The sequence below is a fragment of the Phycodurus eques genome, chromosome 6, assembly GCF_024500275.1.
Source record: "Phycodurus eques isolate BA_2022a chromosome 6, UOR_Pequ_1.1, whole genome shotgun sequence".
In the NCBI taxonomy this organism is placed as follows: domain Eukaryota; kingdom Metazoa; phylum Chordata; class Actinopteri; order Syngnathiformes; family Syngnathidae; genus Phycodurus; species Phycodurus eques.
The window spans coordinates 27,403,637-27,422,470 of NC_084530.1; the positions used below are offsets into that span (position 1 = coordinate 27,403,637).

An 18,834-nucleotide genomic window follows, 5' to 3' on the forward strand; every position below is an offset into this window, starting at 1 on the left:
GTGTGTGTGTGTGTGTGTGTTTTTGCACCCATGAGTGCATTTTCACTTAGTAGTCGCTTCCACTGTTCTCGTTTTCTCTCGCTCCATTATTTTGTATTTTGGCTCAGTGAAATCAACCAGCTGTCACTAAGCTTTTTTTTTTTTTTAAATTTGTTTTTTAAACATTATAATACAGAAAGCGACAATGTTGAAATGTCATTAGCAGAGCGGAGAAGAACTAATCCTAGAAAAAAATAATGTCAGCTACCAGTTTTATCATATTTGTATGATTCTGCTTGCAGTGATGTACGCCCGCAGTGAATCAGACGGCGAATGGTACCAAATACTCCAATGCGATGATGAACATGATGAAAGGTGAATGCATAATAAAAAATGTCGCATTATGTGTACAGCATGTGGGAAAACCACCATAACACATCGACAAATATGCAAAATTTAGACAATATCGCTTCGTGTGACAAAACAGCTAAGTGAATGCTCCATCAAAAAAGTAAAAAACTACCAAGATGAAACAAGTCAATGTTTTTTTTACATGTTGTACATGTTTAAGTATGAGTCTGACCTTTTTCAAATCTCAAACTAAGAGATTAAGGCAATCTCTTAGGTCATAATAGGAAAAAATGTCACGTTTGAGACTACATCAGAATGGCACATGACCAAAGAGAGAGCCAATCACAAGCGTCGGCTTTCGAAGGAAGAGGCGATATGAAATTTAGTTTGAGCTTTTCGCGCCTATTTTTCCAGTAACTAAACTTGTAATTGTAATGGAAATGTTTCCTCCCTCCCAGTAATGTAATGGATTACAATTACATACATTTTGTCAATAAATTCCATATTCGTGTTACATGTAATGCGTTACTCCCAAACGCTGACTATCACTGTGATTCCAACCCCTACTGTGCAATACTTTTCGTATCAAATCCCACGAAATCCTTGTGAGAGCAGCTTTCAATAAAATAAGCATTCGGCGCAGTTGCGGGATGTTTTAAGAGTCGTTTAACCCGCTTTACGATGCAGCAGCATGCTCAAAAAAAGACATCACCAGAGTGTCTTATGTCGACATTTGCATCCTCCTACGTTGCGCTCGTCGAAGCGCGAGCGATTCCGAGAATTCCATTGTTGACCGTCGCGTACGTGGGCGTGGGCTTTATTGCAAAAGCGGGCCGCGCTCGCGCCGAGGACGAGCGAAGCGGGAGAGAAGCGAAGCGTTCCGCGCAGCTGCACGTCTTTCTGCATCCTGGAGCTACTGTATTTCTTCAAGCGCCGATGCAAACAGATTGCAGTCGGAGCCACAATCAGCGGTGGGAAGTGCAAGTAGATTTTTCAGCTATCTGTACTCTGGGCGGGTTGTTTCGGGAAGGAGATCCGGCGTAAAAACCATGCCAAAGAAATGACGCGAGTCCCTGATTGGACAGGCTGAGAGTCGCAACTACTTTTTGGACGTGGTACTTGTACTTAAACGTCCGTGTACATAAATGTCTTCGAAATGAGCAAAGAGTTGCTAACAACCCAGCCAAATTTCAAAATCATGAAAAACCAAGCCCTTTTTCCCCTGCTCTCAAATTCTGTGGGCGTGGCCTCCGAATGCGTGAAACCACACCCCGCTGAAAAACGGCCGGTCCGTCGTCAAGCATCTTTCATGTGCCGACACCTCTCGAAATGCTTGAGTTGCGAAAATAGATCCACTTGGGAGTCTTTGGGCTTTGGCTGGGTTGGGCTTTCCGGCAGCTAGCTCGCAAGCTAACAAGCTCCAAATCATAACTAGCAAGTGCAATTCACTTCTACATAGTTGTCAGTCGTTGCAACAGTTTCAGCAATGACCTTCAAAAGTGTATAATTTACCAAGAAACCAATCTCTGAATTTATTTTAGGGGGCCAAAAGGGGTCTTTTTTTTTTTTTTTTTGTTTTTTTTTAACCTGTACTTCAACTTAAGTAGCGAGTGTGAGTACTTTTGCCACCTCTGGCCAGAATAGAACATTTGTCTTGATAACTTTAAATAAATAAATACACTCTGCAAGCCAATGACTCAAGGACTTTTGGTGAATCATGCAAGCGAAAGAACAAACATTTACTGCATGTTCGGTGAAGCTTTACGACCCTGCAATGTACTTTTTTTTTTTTTTTTATAAATACAAAGGTGCTGTAGAAAAAGTAGAGATGCAAGTATGTGGTTCGGGTAAAAAGCTTCAAGGATAACTGAAGCACAATTGTAGTGATTTGTTCTTTCCCTTCGTGGGCCCCTGCTGCAGCCTCCGAACTGTTTCAAGCTTTTTCTCCCCAGGTGAACACGAGGAGAGAGAAACGCTGCGGAAATGAATAAAAATGACTTTGATCGAAACGAGGCCAAATGCTGCAATACATTCGGATTGTCAAATTTCTCCAGCCGCTTTTTTTTTTCTTCTCGTCGGTATGAATGTGGATCGTTTTGACAAGGTTATCGTTTGCGCAGAAAACTTTTCAAAGCTATTTTGGGATATTTGAACATAATCGTAAATATATCGATATATATAATCATTTACCGCCTCTGATCATCGCTTTTGTGAGCTGCAATTAGGATTCATTCCGACAATCAATCACACGAAAAGGAACTTTAATCTTGATGATTTTTATTTATTTATTTTTTTCATAACTACGGTGTTAAATCTGATCACATGAATCATGCTAATAATAATCACTCAAGAAAAAGGATGGCACATTATTTGCCTGTGCTCAAAAAAAAATCTGGCAGTATTTTCTACAAAAACTAATAATAACATTAAGACTAACAAAAGTAGGTAAACGCTTAATTACCGTATTGAAGGAAGGAAGGAAACAGTTCGATGAAATTAGGAGGGAAGGAAAGAAGCAAGGAAGGATGCAGGAATGAAGGAAGTCACTTTTAAGGTCTCTCCCAGGTCAACACGCACGGAAAACCACAGAAGCACTTGAAACCCTCATTTGAAACCTTAACCCTTGTTTAAAACCCGAAACCGGGCTCCAAAGCACGATTTGAAAGCCCAACTCCAAACTTGAATCCCAGGCTACAAGCCAAAAACCATCTTTTGAAACCTTGATCCTGTTTTGAGTTTTCCTTTAGTTTTGTGTATTTCCTGGATTAAACTTTGCTCAAGACATTTTATTGTCATAAATAAGTGTAAATATAATAGAATTTTTTTTAAAAAAAAGGAAACTCTTTTCGATATACAGTATGTATTTATTTATTTTTTTAACACCCCAAAAATTCTTGAATAAGATGGGCTGAAAAAATATATATATATAATAAAAATTGAAAAATAATATGGCATGTAAATACTTAAAGAATTCTATTAAAATCTAAACAACTAAAATACATTCAAATGGCTGCGTCGCACCAGAGCAAAACGATTTGGAAACAACAAGACAACGCCTATCCAAATACCCCAAAGATGGTGGTGCTTCGTGGTGTACATCCTATTTTTCTGTCATTCATTTGGCTTTCTGGTTTCCCCGGCGGCATCTTGTTGCCTCCGAGCCGTTTTCCTCGTACGCCTGATGTGCGCAGTCACGTCGAGCGCTTCTATTTGCGTCCCGTGCTGTCAACACAACGTTCAAAGTCCGTCACCGGTCCCCTGAGGCCTACGTGACGATCGCTCCGGGTTTGCAATTGAGGCTTTTAGTGTACGCTACGCGGCTGCAAATGGTTGCATTAGTCGTACTTCCGTGCGTCAATCCAACGCAGTTTTTTTTTCCACCGCACGGTGAGTAAAAACCCCAGAGGCTTGCGTGTGAACGCAACATCGAGATAACATCTATACAGACGATAACAGGTCGCTTAGTGTTGTCGTGTAGTCGCACTTTCATCGAGTAGTTTTCATCGCGCTTCCGTTTCTTCTGAAAACATTTGCAAAAGTTTGCTTCCCACTGTTTACACTTTCATCACTCAACGGCGCTCCACTCATTAAAAGGCCCACAAAGAAAGACAAAACATCAAAAGAAGCACTCAGGAAAAGGGAAACGCTACATTTTGGGCTTCTTTTAACCTTCAGCATTCAACATTTGTCATGTTAAAAGGAAATGCTAAATGTTTATTTCACATTTCGATATATGAGAATTAGTACTCCCAACCCAGTTGAAAAACTGCATTCTATCGTCACCTATCTTTTTTTTTTTTTTTTAACCTAAAATGTATCAAATGTAATAATAACGATTTAATATACATATAAGGGAATGCTCAAATTGGTCTGGATTGTGGTTCTGTGTATTGTCTTACTGCGCAGTCTCTTCATGTCATTGTGCCAGGCTGGAGAGCTGACGAACCCGCGGAAGGAGCTCCCCGAAGGATCCTGATCGCTTTCTGCGGACATTACAAAGGTCACGACGCGACGCACGTGACAGCTTTGATAGACGACAGAAGAGTCGGATGCGGTGAAGGCATGCGGGTGATCGAGGACTGCGAGGACGGACCACCGCTCACCTGGGGGATTGATCATTGATTTGCTTCTCTTGAAATATCAGACGGCTTCTTTTATTTACACACAAACTGATTTATTCAGGCTCTCGTCAGGGCTCAGGAGGAGCCGGCCAATTAGACGTGAATTATTAACGAGGACCGCTCTCCGTCTTTTCTCCTTTCCACATCTTCTCTCGTTGAATCTTCCCTCCCGTCCCTCCCTCTTCTCTCCATCTCCACCAGAAACCTCGGCCCCATATTTACTTTCACCAGAGAGCGGCCTGCCGCTCCTTCCCCATTTCTTTATGCATTATAAGGCTTTCAATACAAATATGAAAGCCAAAGTTGTGGTGCACACCATCATGTATTTTCCTCGGCTGACACTGACAGCAGCGCTACCGTTTGTAGGCAAGAGCGTCTGGCTCCTGCTGATGTCGGTTACGCACATTCGACGCCGCTGACAAAAGAAAACCCTTTTAGTAGTTTTGCTGTTTTCCTCTCACCTTCTCCGCTCCATTTTCCTCACAATGCGCCATAAACTGTTTTGTTACCCTCTCCGTGAATCAAGCCTGCATCTACTTAGTAACAAGATGGAATAGTCCATTGGATGAGAAGTGAGGGGGGGGGGGGGGGGGCACTCAGAACGCTCACGATAGATTATGGATTATGTGTTTTTAAGCATGAAAATGAAGACGAAAACAATACCGGGAATAATGACTTCAAATCAACGGAAACTACTACTCAGTGTTTATTGGACATTTGAGTGCTGTCTGTAGTCATTTAAGTCATTTCATTTCCCCCCCCCCCCCCCAATTGAACTAGATTCTATTGAAATATTTTACAGGGGCCAAAAAAAAAAAAAAAAATCACCTAGGAAATTGTATGAATGAATTTTTGTGAAAATGTTGTACACATTGATAGTAAAACTATATCAAGTAGACATGCAGTGTTTAAAACAACATATTTACCATAATTCCATGGAATTATTTTTTTTTTAAGTAACTTCATTTACTGCTACATTTATTTCAAAATTCAGTGCTTCCCAATAAAATCAACAGAATTTGCCTTTTTTTTGGGTACAAAATTCTACCTTAAAAAGTTCATAGTTACAATAAATAAAAAAATACAAAAATGTCGTTTCTTTTGCAGGGGCTGCAAGAATGATTAGGTCAAAGATAGACTCGAATAAACACATACACACAGAGAGGAAGATGCCCCAGTGCACAATGGGAAGCTGATGGCAGCTGACATTGTGTATTGCGTGTGTACAAGAGTTACAAATCAGCATAAGAAGTAATTAGAAAGATACACGCTGGAGCATCATAACTGTGCTAATAGCAAAAGTGTGCGCGTGTGTGTGTTGCCAACATTTGTCAGGCAAATTGGACCACAGAGAAGAAGAAGCAAAATTAGAAGAGCGTCAACACAAAAAAAATGTCCCATAACATCCTCGCAATCTGCTTGATTTGCATCACCTTCGAATAGAAAGAATGATCACTTGAAGAGCATTTTTTGCTTTGGTCTTGACTCAAGTTGAAATCAAAGGGAGCTGTGACATGTTTACGAATATACAAACTCTGCCATGGATCAACTACGATGTGTCTTTTAAGTCAGGCGAAGGACGCGTAAAGTCCAGAGGAAAACAGAAGCGTTGGAACGCAGAAGAAGAAAAAGCCAGCGCATGATTTCTCAGCTTAACGTGTCAAAGTCACCTTGATAAAGGCAGCTGCTCCATGTCCTCAAATGAATATCTGATGCTTGTGAGAAAAGCATTTCTTCTCCCTCTCTCTTTCTCCCTGTCACATAAACACACTTAATATTTAACACGGCAATATTCGACGCGTTAAATGCCGCGACACGCGTTAAGTGCTTTAATCCATTACACAAATTCTGCCATCACGTCCAAAAACTCATGTTTAGCTCAATTGCACATTTATAAGATTGAATATGCTCTTATCCCTTTGTTGCCAAGTAATTTGTCCGTATTAATCACAATGGCTTTCAAAGATTTCGCAACTGTAGGAGGAACTCTTGAAATTATCGATGCAAGTTTCTTCAACATTTTCGAGGACAACAATTGACTACTCACCTCGGTTTGAAGCTGTAGTTGTTCCAAAAAACAAACAAACAAACAAAAACATACCCATATGATAATCACTTGGGACCCCGGCTGACCAGGCACGAGAATTAATACCTAGTAAGAAACTAGTTATCCACTGTCAAAAATGAATCAAACCAGGCGCAATTCGGGTTATCAGGATGAAAGCACTCTAATACCGTACTTTATTCAATACAAAGTAATGACATAATTAAATAATTGAAAATAAAGCACTTTGCATCACTTGAATGGCTATTGTGCAGCTGGCCGCTTTGGTCACCTGGGGGGGGCAGTACAGACCGACAGATGTACTGTACATCGATGCCTCAGCTCCTCGCAGACGACAAAGAATATATGACTGTCAGCGCTCTTATATTGAATGTCTAAACGTGTTGCTGCGGCATTTGTGGCCAAATATCAGTTGCTTAAAGGGCTATGTGTACGCTTCCCATTGCGTGTTAGCATTAGCATTAAGCTAGCAGACTAAAAGCTAAACTGTGTGTGTGTTTTTTTTAAATACACAACGTGTAGTTTTATGTTTAGGTTTGAGTGTAAATTTCAGCTGTGAGTGGCATTCAAGAACTTGACTTCTTTTTTTTTTTTTTTTTGCAACTACCCTTCATTTGCTAAAGCGATGCTTCTTGTGAAATGGGTTGATCTCAGTTCTGTTGTGTGGGACCCCCCCTCGCAAACGATGTCGCATCTCAAGGGGTTTATCCCACGTAAATAAAGAATGTTTGACAAATAGCATTATTAGGGTTTCTATAACACTGTTCAATCTGTTGCTGCTCACACAAAACATGCAGTATGTTTGGCATCCTGTTCACTTACTGTAGTAATCCTACAGTTTTGTGGTTTACGACTTACAAATTCATCCATTTGTGTTTCCGCAGGTTTTTGCAGGAAAACCCATCGACTTGCATTTCCTGTGCTTTCCGAAACACTGTAAGATGCCACAAAAAGCTACGTCTAAACGGGGAAGTAGTGCAGTAATTGGTATCATGAAATTACGTTGTAGTGATGCATGTCATTTGGATGTCGGGGAGGAGCTAAGTTTAGCCTGGGCCGCTAAGGCGAGTCTTCCGGTGCTGTTATAAGAAAAAAAAAATATATATATCAATGTATTTAAAATAAATAAATAAATAAAACAACAACAAAAAACAAAAACAAACCATGATTTTTGGCGTACCGTTACTCAAGCAATTGTACATGTGGTTTTACTATTGCAACCCGCCCCACAAGCACGATGTGGCCCGTGCTTAAAAACAAGTTAGACAGCCCTGGTCTACCAAAATCGCGTTTGAGTCAGGATGCTCGCATGTTCAAATGAGAAAAAAAAATACAAATAAAAAATTCAATTGTTGAAAGATCAGACGGATTGTAGAGAAGAGCACAATGACAGGAGACAGCGCGGGGCTTTGATCCATGATGATCTTTTTATTTGGTGGCGTCTCCTCCATCAGGCAGCCCGCGAGGACTCTGAAAAATCCACTTGAGCGTATTCATTGAAAAATAATTTTGTCGCCTTTATCTGTGTCCTCTCTGCTTCTTTTCCTGCCTTTTGTGACCACAGATGATTACATTGAGTGATGTTGCCTCCGACTCGGGGGCCCGGTCTGATAAATGACTCTGCCAATCGACGAGGGAGGGGGAGGAAGAGGATACGGCGGGGGGAAGCCCGGGCGATAACCCCCCGCTTGTGCGTCTCCCTTTTGTGCGTGCGCCGAGAGGAGATTGGATATTGAACTGCGCTGGCCTCCTCGTCCAGGGAAGGAATGACACCGCAGCCTCTTCTACCTCCAAAGTGACGACTTAAGGGTCCTCAAACGAGCGGGTGTGTTCTTCATCTGCCCTCCGTGGGGGGAAGGCTACACTCCGACCGGCTTGGCCGACGTCCGTAAGCAGCGACTTCTCCGCTCGCCGCCGACGCAGGAAGCCCCATCATATCGTACCCCGCCGCCTGTTGGAACACGTTCAATCCACGCCTCGCGCTTCCTATTCCACAATGGAGGCCGCCTCCCTGCCCTCTCAGGTAAGCGGGCTCATTACCTGCCTCGCCACCGATTCTCCCGCCCGAGCGCGTCCCGCGGTCAGAGGCAGTCCCTGCACAGCGCCACCTGGCCGCGCCGGAAGTCCCTGCAGGGGCACAGGCGTCTGTATTTGGGCGACTGGCCGGCGCAGCTGAAGAGCAGCGGCTCGCGCTGAAGTGCGCACTCGCGCCGCAACACGGAGAAGCCCGGGAGGACGTGGTTCATCTCCGAGTCCAGAACATCACACTGAACCTCCAACCTACGCACACGCACAAAAAAAAACAGGCGAATTTCATACAACATGTAGCGTGTGCAACGGGAGGGAATAAAACCTCCCGTATGCCAAGGTGAGGATATTGGCACATCTTCAAATACATCTTTTGTTGCCTTCCTATTTATGAAAATGTGTATGTGACCAAGCGAGGCTAATGAACATTATAACCACCGCTGACTTGGAAGCTGGCACTTAAGTTCCGGAGTGAAAAAGCCATTTTCAACCAAGCACTATTAACTTCGTGGACATGGGTGTACAAATACAAAAATATATACAGTACATGAAAACGCCTGTAGTTAATAAAGTATAGGTTTTATGAAAGTGAAGTTTTTTTTTTAAAATATGATTTCATGGGGGAAAATGAATTGGAAATGTAAGCATCCTGGTTCAACCTGTTCCAACTTTGCGATATGGACATCCTTATTGTTCATAGGAAAAAGGTAAATCATGATTTGCAGGCTCACTATTTGGCGAGTTGAAAATAGATTATAGTCAATTTATTGTGTTAAATATCTGGTCCTGTGGTCAGAATGAAGTGCTGCTGAGTTAGTGGAGTTAGTGGAGAAGCAACCAAAGATGTTGGTGGCAGCTGTTAGGCAGGTGCGAGACGAACGATCGAACGACGACTACACGTACACGCAAAAAACAAAAACAAACGGAAGGATGCAGTGACAAAGAAGGAAACATGACTGACTGGAGGGGAGTGCGCGGAGAATGGCACTCTACACACAAATACACGATTTACACGTCAGGGCTCCGGGAAGGAAACATTTGAACCAAAGTTCCTGTTTTGGAGCAAACTTAAATACATGTGTACATGCACTAGATTCTCGCTCATCGATGCTAAAAGCTCCCCATCATGTCTTCATAGTTCTATATAGCAAACCACAATGGATTCATATCCGCTGACAGAATAGTTTGGGGATCCTTTGTGGCATGTTGCTCCATTGGTGCCCACTTTGACGTTGAATTTACTGTATATTACAATAAATTGGAAAAGCACTGTATTCGAGCTTAATCAGGGAGCGGACATAGACAGCACGTGCACCAAAAGAAGCTCAACAAACATTTAACCCGTTTTAAGTTTTACAAAAAAAAAAAAAAAAATCGTGAAGCTGACATTATTCCCTGATTAAGATGTCAAATTATAGTGACTAACCTGCATTGTTGAACACGGACATTTGTGGAAGTGGTTGAATGTTATGCTTGACTCCTGGGGAGCTGCTCAAGTTTGGCCATAAAGAAGTGAATTCACTTTGAAATTCCTCATTCATGCTCGAAAAGGGAAAACGTCGACAGCTGACTGAAAGCGAAAGAGTCCGCATTCAAGGACTTCACGATGCCGAATGCTGCCCTCCCTGCTGGTGGTTCGAATGCATTTTGTTCAGGATTGTACCAGGTGTGTCACAAGTGATATATTTCAAACCCAAACGGCAAACTATGAATTTTCCCTTTCAATGTGGGCCAAACGATCAACCAGCACGTCTACGAAAAGATCCTGCGGCGCTTGCGGCTGCTTCACCGCGACAATGTGCCTGCTCGCAATGTATATTGTTACAAAAAGAAATTGAAAAAAAAAGATCAATTATCCTCAGCGGGATACAATATTGTGGATTACATAATTATGAACTATGCTGCTTGAGCAAAGAGAAAGGAGGAGAACAAAATAAAAAAAAGTGCCTGAGGCACTTGTTGAATTTGTGCTGCCATACCTGCGCAGAGCCTCCTTGTTGTTGATGAAGCGAAAGTGAGCGGGCTCGCAGACGAGGCCGCGGGCGCGGCACGCCTCGACGCACGACTCGCCCTCTTGCGACACCAGCAGCCGCAGCGAGCTGAGCGGGGGCCAGGCGGCGGGCGGAGAGGCCACGTCGGGCGCCCAGCCCAGAGCTGTGGAGTTGGGCAGGGGCGCAAAGAGAGGCCTCGCCAGGCCGCCGCCCACGCCGCCAGCAGAACCTTGTCTGGACACGTTGCCGGGGACGAACAATGGCTCGGGGTCACAGAAGTCCTGAGGGGGAAAAGCACCGTAAGCATTTGGAAAATAATTGTCAAGAATTTCACAGTTTTGTTTGGCTTAAGGGTTAACCCTAACCCTAGTGACTCTTGTAGTTCAGCTCAGGAGGTTCTTGGTTTCAGGTAAAGATGTACAGTGAACCCCTGGCATCCGTGGGCGATAAGGGACTGAGCCCTGCTGCGACGAGTAATGGAGGTGATTGCCTGTAGATGCCACAAGATGGCAGCAAAGCACTTCTTTCTATTAGACAAGGCTATGACCGGACGCAATGAAGCACCTTGACTCACTTTGACACAGTTTGTTGACACCAAGATTCCACAAGATAACACCAAAACAATATTTTTAGGTTAGACGTGGCTTTGGGCTATAGAATAGGTTCTTGGGGGGAAAAAAACAAACATTCCGTAAATAGGTGAACTATACAGGTGGGACATAGTGGAAAATTGTTCTGAAAACGTGTGTGTGTGCGAGACATTCTTTTATAACAGTGGTGGCTTCAGTCAATGAGAACATGGTAGAAAAGTTCATTTAGTTCAATAGTTCAATTCAAAAATTGTATCCAGATTCGTTACACACGACTCCTATTTTTCAAGTTTGGATGGGTTATTGTGAAAATGTAAACACTTGCAGGATGTCTTCCATCTTTGAAGAGTGGTTGCCCTTTTTGATATGTAGCTGCACAGTGTTATACTTCAAAATAACTTCATATTTTCAGGCTGAAAAATCAAATTCTAGCTTAAATCACATTGTTTTGAATGCACATTAGGAGCGATAGGGAGGCCGCGTGGGCCGGCCAGCGAACCAAAGACGCTAAGTCGTTTACTACACAGTCTTTAGTCATGACTGACACCTGAGCTGTAAGTAATGACAGCAACTTTCAAAATCCAAACCGTCATCTAGTTGCCATCCGCGCTGCTAAAATACATCATCTTGGCGTGTCCCCTCTTGCATGACTCGCCCCTAGTTCATCAATATCATTAGATGTAGCGCTTCGGAGCCCGAGGGAGGGAGGGGTTCGATTTGTGAGTGAGTTGAGAGAAACTGACAAGCGGCTGTAAGATATTGATGAAATGTTGTGGACTGGTGTTTAATGTACTATGGTGGATGGTTTTGGAACTGGGGTCTGCAAGCCATAGCCTGGGGTTACACAAAATATGCAAAAACGATCTTTTTAAAAAGCGCATATGAACCCTCCCCTCGTGCCGCAGCGAGCTCTCGGCACGACCCATTCTGTTGCGTAAATGGTTGAAGCACCAAAACATCGATGTTAATTAGCATTCTCATTAAGCTAGGGGGCCCTTCTTCAGGTAGTATCTAAAAAAAACCCTGTTAAGTCGGATCACTTGTATCTCAAGGTACCACTATAAAAAATATAGTAAACGCAAAAGAGTCTCTCAGTCTGTCCATTTTCAAAATTTGCCCACCCATGATGTGTATGAATGAAGGTGACTAGCAGCTAGCATCTCACCTGCTGCTGTATGTAGGCGTGCACTCGCTCCAGCATGCCCTCACACGTGTACTCGTACGGCAGGTACGGTTCAACCTGCCACACACAAACAGCACTCACAATTATGTCGCATATTTCAAAATGGTCACCTCGCTGTGGATGCACACGTCTGGATACATCATTTCAGCACATACCGGATAAACTCCAGTAAAAGCGGCGTGGATGATGGATGGACCGCTCTGTATTTGCATGCCAGAGCAACAGACTGCCCGCTGTGAGGCGACGTGTGCTTAAAATGCTTTATTTGCCTAATTAGCTGCAGACGAACTGCTGGCGTGATCTATGACTACAGAAATAACAGCACAAAGCCATCAGAGTGGCGGTCTAGAGGTGCGATAGAATCGGGTCGCGCTGCACGATGATGCATTTTAAGGAGAGAAGTCAAGACGGCTGGAGAGCTGATCTACTGTCATGAAACCTTTTTTTTTTTTCCTTTGTAAATCTTAAAAAACATTGAGATCCGTTTGATGAGGAGACAGAAAGAAAGAAAGATTTATTGGAACATGATGACTCGTCAGAGAGCGAGAGATTGCTTTGTCCTGCATGACTGAACAGAATGCGTGTGTGGTTTGTAGATAATGGCCATATGGTGCAGGTAGGACTTAGTGGGCTGATACAAAGAATTTCATCATCTCAAGACTATCCACAATCCTGCTATGGTCGTGTGTGTGTGTGTGTGTGTGTGTGTGTGTGTATACACAAGCGGCAAGAGAAGAGCTTGCTGTGCGTTTTGCATGAAGGCCTCCGCTGGCTGACAGTCAGTCTGACGGAATGTTAGCGTGCATGACAACTGAAAGGAAACCGGAGACAACCACGAGGAAAAAGAAATATTTTCATTTGCGAAAATAAAGGGTGGCCCAATTTTTATAATTAATGCTATAATTTCAAAAGAATATATATATATTTTTTTACATAATTTAGTAGTCAAGTAAATTAACGTATTGGTTGTCTAATTCAGTAAATAAAAATGCTGTAGCAATGTGTCAATGTCCTGCAGTGTCTATTAAAAATAAAATAAAAAAATGATCACATCAAGACATGCTAATTTAAGGGTGCTAAACTTTTATGCCGCAACATTCTTACTCTGCAACAGCAGAGTTTTATATACTGCCACTGTGGTTTTTGGTATTATGTTGGATATTTATCATTACATAAATTTCAGTCGGACAGAACAAGGATTTAAAGGGGAGCGACAGAAAAGAAAAAAAGGAGAGAACAGGGAGAAAATTAAACAAGACAGGACACATGCTGGAAGAAGAACAAACAAAACAAAGCATTATATGAATAATACAAAGTCACATTGGATTTGATGTGATTTTAAGATTTGTAAGTTGAAAGGAGACTTTTACACATTTACGCTGCCCCCCCACAAATCTACACAGCTCCCAAGTGTCTTAATATTTCTGTGACATCAAGATGCACCAAGGATCAAGAATTACGGCCCGCCTGCGTGAAGCGCAAGCACACGTCACAAACGCCAGCAAAAAAAAAACAAAAACAAAAAAACTCAACCTTAATTGAATCATGTGACAGGCAGTCTTAAACATGATTGAAATCTGTTTTAAAATCTAGATTTTGACTTTCAACATTTGGCTCGGACATGTACAGTAGTTCACTCAGATATTCATGTTTCAAAGGATGTAAAAACAATTTGGGGACACCCTTTATGATGCCTAAAAGGCGCAAAATTAACATCCTTTCTTTGGGTGAGGTTACCTTGGTCCGAATAATTTCTCTAATGGCAGCGTCAAACTCAACAGAGTTGTTGTAGTCCACCGTCATGACGTGAGGACTCCCGATGTACTGCTCCGCGTACGGATGCTGGGACGACACCTACATAACAACAACGACAGCAATTTTTTTTATGTTGGACATTTTCTGTTACGGAATATATCACACTATCCATGGTCAACTTTTCATGCCACCAAGAGATCGAATTGCCTGGGTTAAAGTGGGCTGGCCTGTTTTATCTCATCATAAACTGGGATAGTACGGAATATAAAATGAAGCAACACAAAATACACTCCATGATATAATACCGGCAAGACCAAATCCTGATATAATCCGGGGAGGTGTGACAGTTTGGGCTGTGTGAAGAAACGGTGGCCTTGCCTCAAATCGTCCCTCAATGACTCGCCGAGTGCGCCATCCGCTGAAGAAATAAAAGGCCACACCCCAGCGCAAACACCTTGAGACCATGATATCATATCATATATCTGGTCCAAGACATCTTCATCAGCACGGCGGACCTATTATTTGTAAAGATGAAGTTTTCGCTACTCGCAGCAGGGCTTGGTCGCTATCCCCGCACCACATTTTGTTGGTATATACATGTGATTTAAGCTCGTGTGTCAATGAAGATAAGCGGCATAGAAAACAGACAACTGTCACGGAGGCGATTGCGGCGTACTTCTCTCGAGGTGGGCTTTCCTTTGAAGAACTCGTGATTGAGCGAGCTGTGAGGCGGTTTAAACTTTGGCTGCAGGAAGACACAGCCGTTAGCGATGGCTTCCAGGGGGGCGGGGCCTTCGTAGGGAAAACCAAAGCCGATGAAGAGCTGCAGGCAGAGGAATAGACGCGGATGCTATTTTAACAAGTATGTAAAGTAGAGTCCATCTAAACAGGTTTCCCTTTACACGAAACACAAAGAATGTCACGTGACAACATTTTCACCTTGGCTTTGCGCAGCAGCTGCTGCAGCTCGTGCTGGGGCAGCAGGCCGTGGTTCTTGACGAAGGCCGGGACCTCTGGAGGTCTCTGCGTCTCGTAGTACACCGTGCCGTGGACCTCCATGTACTTGTGGAGAATCTGCAGGAAGCCTTCTTTGCCCTGATGGGACCCACGAGGCGGACAAAAGGTGAGGCGGCTTGTGTTGCGTACTCGCAGCTTAGTTACAGAAGCACAGTATTGTTTTCCATGTTCAGCCGTAGTATTGAGTTAGATGTAAGATTTTTGTTTACTCAACTGCTCCGTTATTTGTACCAAAAATGCATCTTCCCTGGATGCCACAATTGACAGAACAGCTCGGTGTAATGTGCTGGAACGCAAAGCATTGTGGGTCAAAAACTACCTGAATGTGTGTGCTGCCCCGTTTAAGTGTCACCTGTTACACGGAGCCAATACACCGACACAACGCCAAGCGAGGAGGCGACGCCGCGGGCGAGCTCGCCGCCGTCGTGGCATGGCAAGGCCTCGCGATGATGCCACGGTAGCCAGGATAAAGATGACAGTGTTTGAATGCGCGAGGGACGCATTTTCCAATTAAAAGCTTCTAAGGACGAGGAGCAGCACAACACAACCACACGTTTACTCCAAAAAAATAAAAAGAGGTCATAAAAGAACCCCTCACCCCGTTAATCCTCCAGCCGTAACTGGAAGCAGGAGCGATCGATCAGCTTCTCCGCGGGGATTTTGCCCAGCAAGAGAGCGATTACTACGAGTACTAACAGCGTCAGACAATGGCAATTATTTTAAGGTGGAACAGAGGTGGCTTAAACTCTCCTTTGCTGTGCATTAACGTAGTTTGCAGGGCAATTTAGCTGCATATGTTACAGCTATTAAAGACGGATTCTTCTCCAGGAACACTTGTCACGGTGCAAGCCGAAACACAATTTCGGCCACGACCATGAACAGGCCACAAAACTGCTTCAATCTTGAAGCGGTCAGGCTTTGGGAATTTAGATTTTTCATAATTTTGGAAATAATTTATGATCAATGATAAATAACAAAGATTTTCTAGCAACATTTCTAGGAGAATATACATGAAATGAGGAAAATAATTAATTGACTTGACAAGATTTCTTTCATCAATTAAACGTAGCTAGCCTCAAAACACCCACATGTCTTAAAACTAGTGTATTTATCTGTAGCTGTAGATTATCTAGCTAACCATTCATCCATCCTCAACAAAACAATCTAGTGACTTAATCTTTTTCTTGTCAGCTACATGTTTTAGACATTTGATTGGTGGATTTAAGGATTGGTGGATTTAAGGATTAAGTGTCTGTTTTAATGATTTATTTTAGGGCCTTCGATTTTGGGGAAAAAAAAAAAAAACTTTTAAGTATCTGTGGAGACACAGTATGGAGCATTTATACACAAAGATTAACACTCTTACAACCTCGAGGACAGATTTGAACAGCTTTGATATGTGCGTGATTAGAAAATGCTGGCTTGAATCGCTCTGATGTTATTTACACCAAGTAAAGATACACTTTTAAATTCGAAGCAAAAAACACCTTTCAAAAATATATGAATTATAATTATGTTTAGCTATAACCCTGATATACGCTAAACCAATGCCTAATGCTTGTGCATCCACAAGTGTGTATACTTTTTGGAAATGAAATCCTACGGTGAGAAGTGAACATGCAATGGCTGTTAGGTGAAAGTTCAAGAAATATAATAAACAAGGGGGGGAAAAAAAAAATAAAAAAATAAAAGAAAGCGGCTTACCTGAAGCTTGTGTCCACGCAGACAGATGCAATGTGAGAAAGGGACAAAACAACTTTGTAAATATGCATTGCTAGACACCGCATACATTTGGCTACAATTTGTAAACTACTTGAACCTAAAATAGGAACATAGCACGGGAGATTTTTCCCAAGCCAATTTTGCTTTGTGTTTGTCTGCCAAAATGGAAGCTTTCGCGTGTCGTAAATCCCGCGTTTGTCATTTGTCGTCGCTTTGTACCTTCCACATGCTGGCCTCCTTCCCGTACACCACTGCCATGCTGCTGACTTTGCTCTGCTGGATGCTCCTCTTCTCCGTGTCGTTCAGCTCCTCCGACACGAAGCCCATGAAGGAGTTGTCTGGCGTGTGAGCTAAATGCGGCCAACGGGGGCAATTCGTTCGCACGGTGAGACAAAAGGAGACAGACAAAGACAGTGAGTCGTGCTGTGAGTGAGATACACCGAGCGTCCCGGTTTGTTGCATTCCGCTGCTAATTCGGCCCTTCAGCTGCACGCCTCGAGTATTATAGTCAATGCTCGTGAGCCAGCTGCTGTTGACTGTGGACAACTACTACATGAGTGTGTGGGTTTAGTCTAGGTAGACAAGTAGTCCAAGTGAAACATGGGCAACGACCGAAAGACGATAATGGCGCGGCTACAACCGACTGGTTTACAAGTGAATGTGAGAAGAGCACCGAGTTATGTAGCCAATAATTCAGTGAGTCACACTAAGGAGACAGAGAACAATAAGTGCGCTGGAAGAAAAGAAAAAAAAACAACAACATACATTTGTGGAGCTGCCAGTCGCAGCTAGTTAAGTGTGATGCTGCAGAAACTAGACACTGCAACGACGTTAAATAAAACAAGAGCAGACACGTTGGTCACCTATCAAATGAATGAGTCAATGGCCACTGTTTGTGATCGCTATAGCTAAGAGAACGTCTTCATTTTTACACTCCAACATTCTTTAATTACGCAACAAAATAAGTGCCACTGTAATTTCTTACGTATAATATGCATTTTTTCCTAAAACCAACCAAAAAAAACAAACAATCAAGTCGATAGAGTATATTATACATAGGTATAAGGAATTTTTTCCCCTCACATTGTACCTAGGGGTTGTGTCCAATGTTATAAATGTATCTTGAATATAGTACATTTTCACTGCTCACTGGGAGTGCGTTCGTAAATTCAATCTGACACAGGTGCCAAACTCAAGGGCCGGGGGCCAAATGTGGCTCATTTTATGTGACCGGCTAAAACAAATCCTGTGCATCGACTTCGTATTTCTTGCTAAAGACAGAAAAATAAACTATTCATTCATTGACAATATACCAAAATTGGAAACTGTCCTCACTTTTAATAACCGTTGTGATATTACAAGCATTTTCTTGTCACCAATCCCCCTTTTAAAATCAACTGAATAATAGTTGAGCTAACAACTTTTTACTGGCTTCTGATATCAAAACTTGCCATTCAGCAATTTTTTTTTTTTTTTGCGTATGTTATTTTATGAGGTGATCATACATTTACATGGATTCACAGTTATAACGGCCCTCCAAGGGAAACCATAATTACGATGTGGCCCGTGACAAAAATGAGTTTGACACCCTTGCCCTAACTCCACTCTGAGAGTGCGCGTGTTCCGCAAATTCCAATGTTTTGAGTTTCCGAACAGTTCGGAATGTATCAGAGTAGTGCCGGAGTATATTTCCGACAGCGAGAATTACGACGGCCTCGCGGGTGACCGCATGTTGCCGTTTGATGGACGACATCAGATTTAGCATCTCCGGCAGATTTATTTCTTGTACTGCCACTTCACGGAGAATATCTCCCAAATTCAAACATTTACAAGGTACTGTACTGCTTTTAAAAAGAAAGTAAACACTGTTTGCTTGACTGAAGGGAACAGTGTAGCAGCTCAGCAGTTCAACATAAAACTAATGGAGGAAATCCAAGGAGAAGCTTCACTAGTAAGACTATTTTCAATTTTTCAGAGGATGTGGTTATTTGCGAGTGGATTTGAACACATCACGCTGCTCGGTGTGTGCGGG

General features: G+C 42.8%; 1 protein-coding gene across 4 annotated transcripts in view; it reads right to left on the minus strand.

Annotated features, from left to right (window-relative positions):
• Positions 1-5,282: 5,282 nt before the first annotated feature.
• Positions 5,283-18,834, minus strand: part of LOC133404339 (alpha-1,6-mannosylglycoprotein 6-beta-N-acetylglucosaminyltransferase B-like) — a 91,027-nt gene continuing 77,475 nt past the window's right edge. For 3 of the 4 annotated variants that reach the window (XM_061680121.1, XM_061680119.1, XM_061680122.1), the window contains 7 exons: positions 17,022-17,152; positions 15,003-15,158; positions 14,740-14,886; positions 14,046-14,162; positions 12,291-12,365; positions 10,524-10,816; positions 5,283-8,796 (listed from right to left, as the gene is read on the minus strand). In XM_061680121.1, the coding sequence (XP_061536105.1) occupies positions 8,598-8,796; positions 10,524-10,816; positions 12,291-12,365; positions 14,046-14,162; positions 14,740-14,886; positions 15,003-15,158; positions 17,022-17,152 (1,118 nt within the window). In that variant the 3' untranslated portion in view covers positions 5,283-8,597. The remainder of the gene's footprint in view (positions 8,797-10,523; positions 10,817-12,290; positions 12,366-14,045; positions 14,163-14,739; positions 14,887-15,002; positions 15,159-17,021; positions 17,153-18,834) is intronic. The other variant, XM_061680120.1, reaches the window with a different exon arrangement.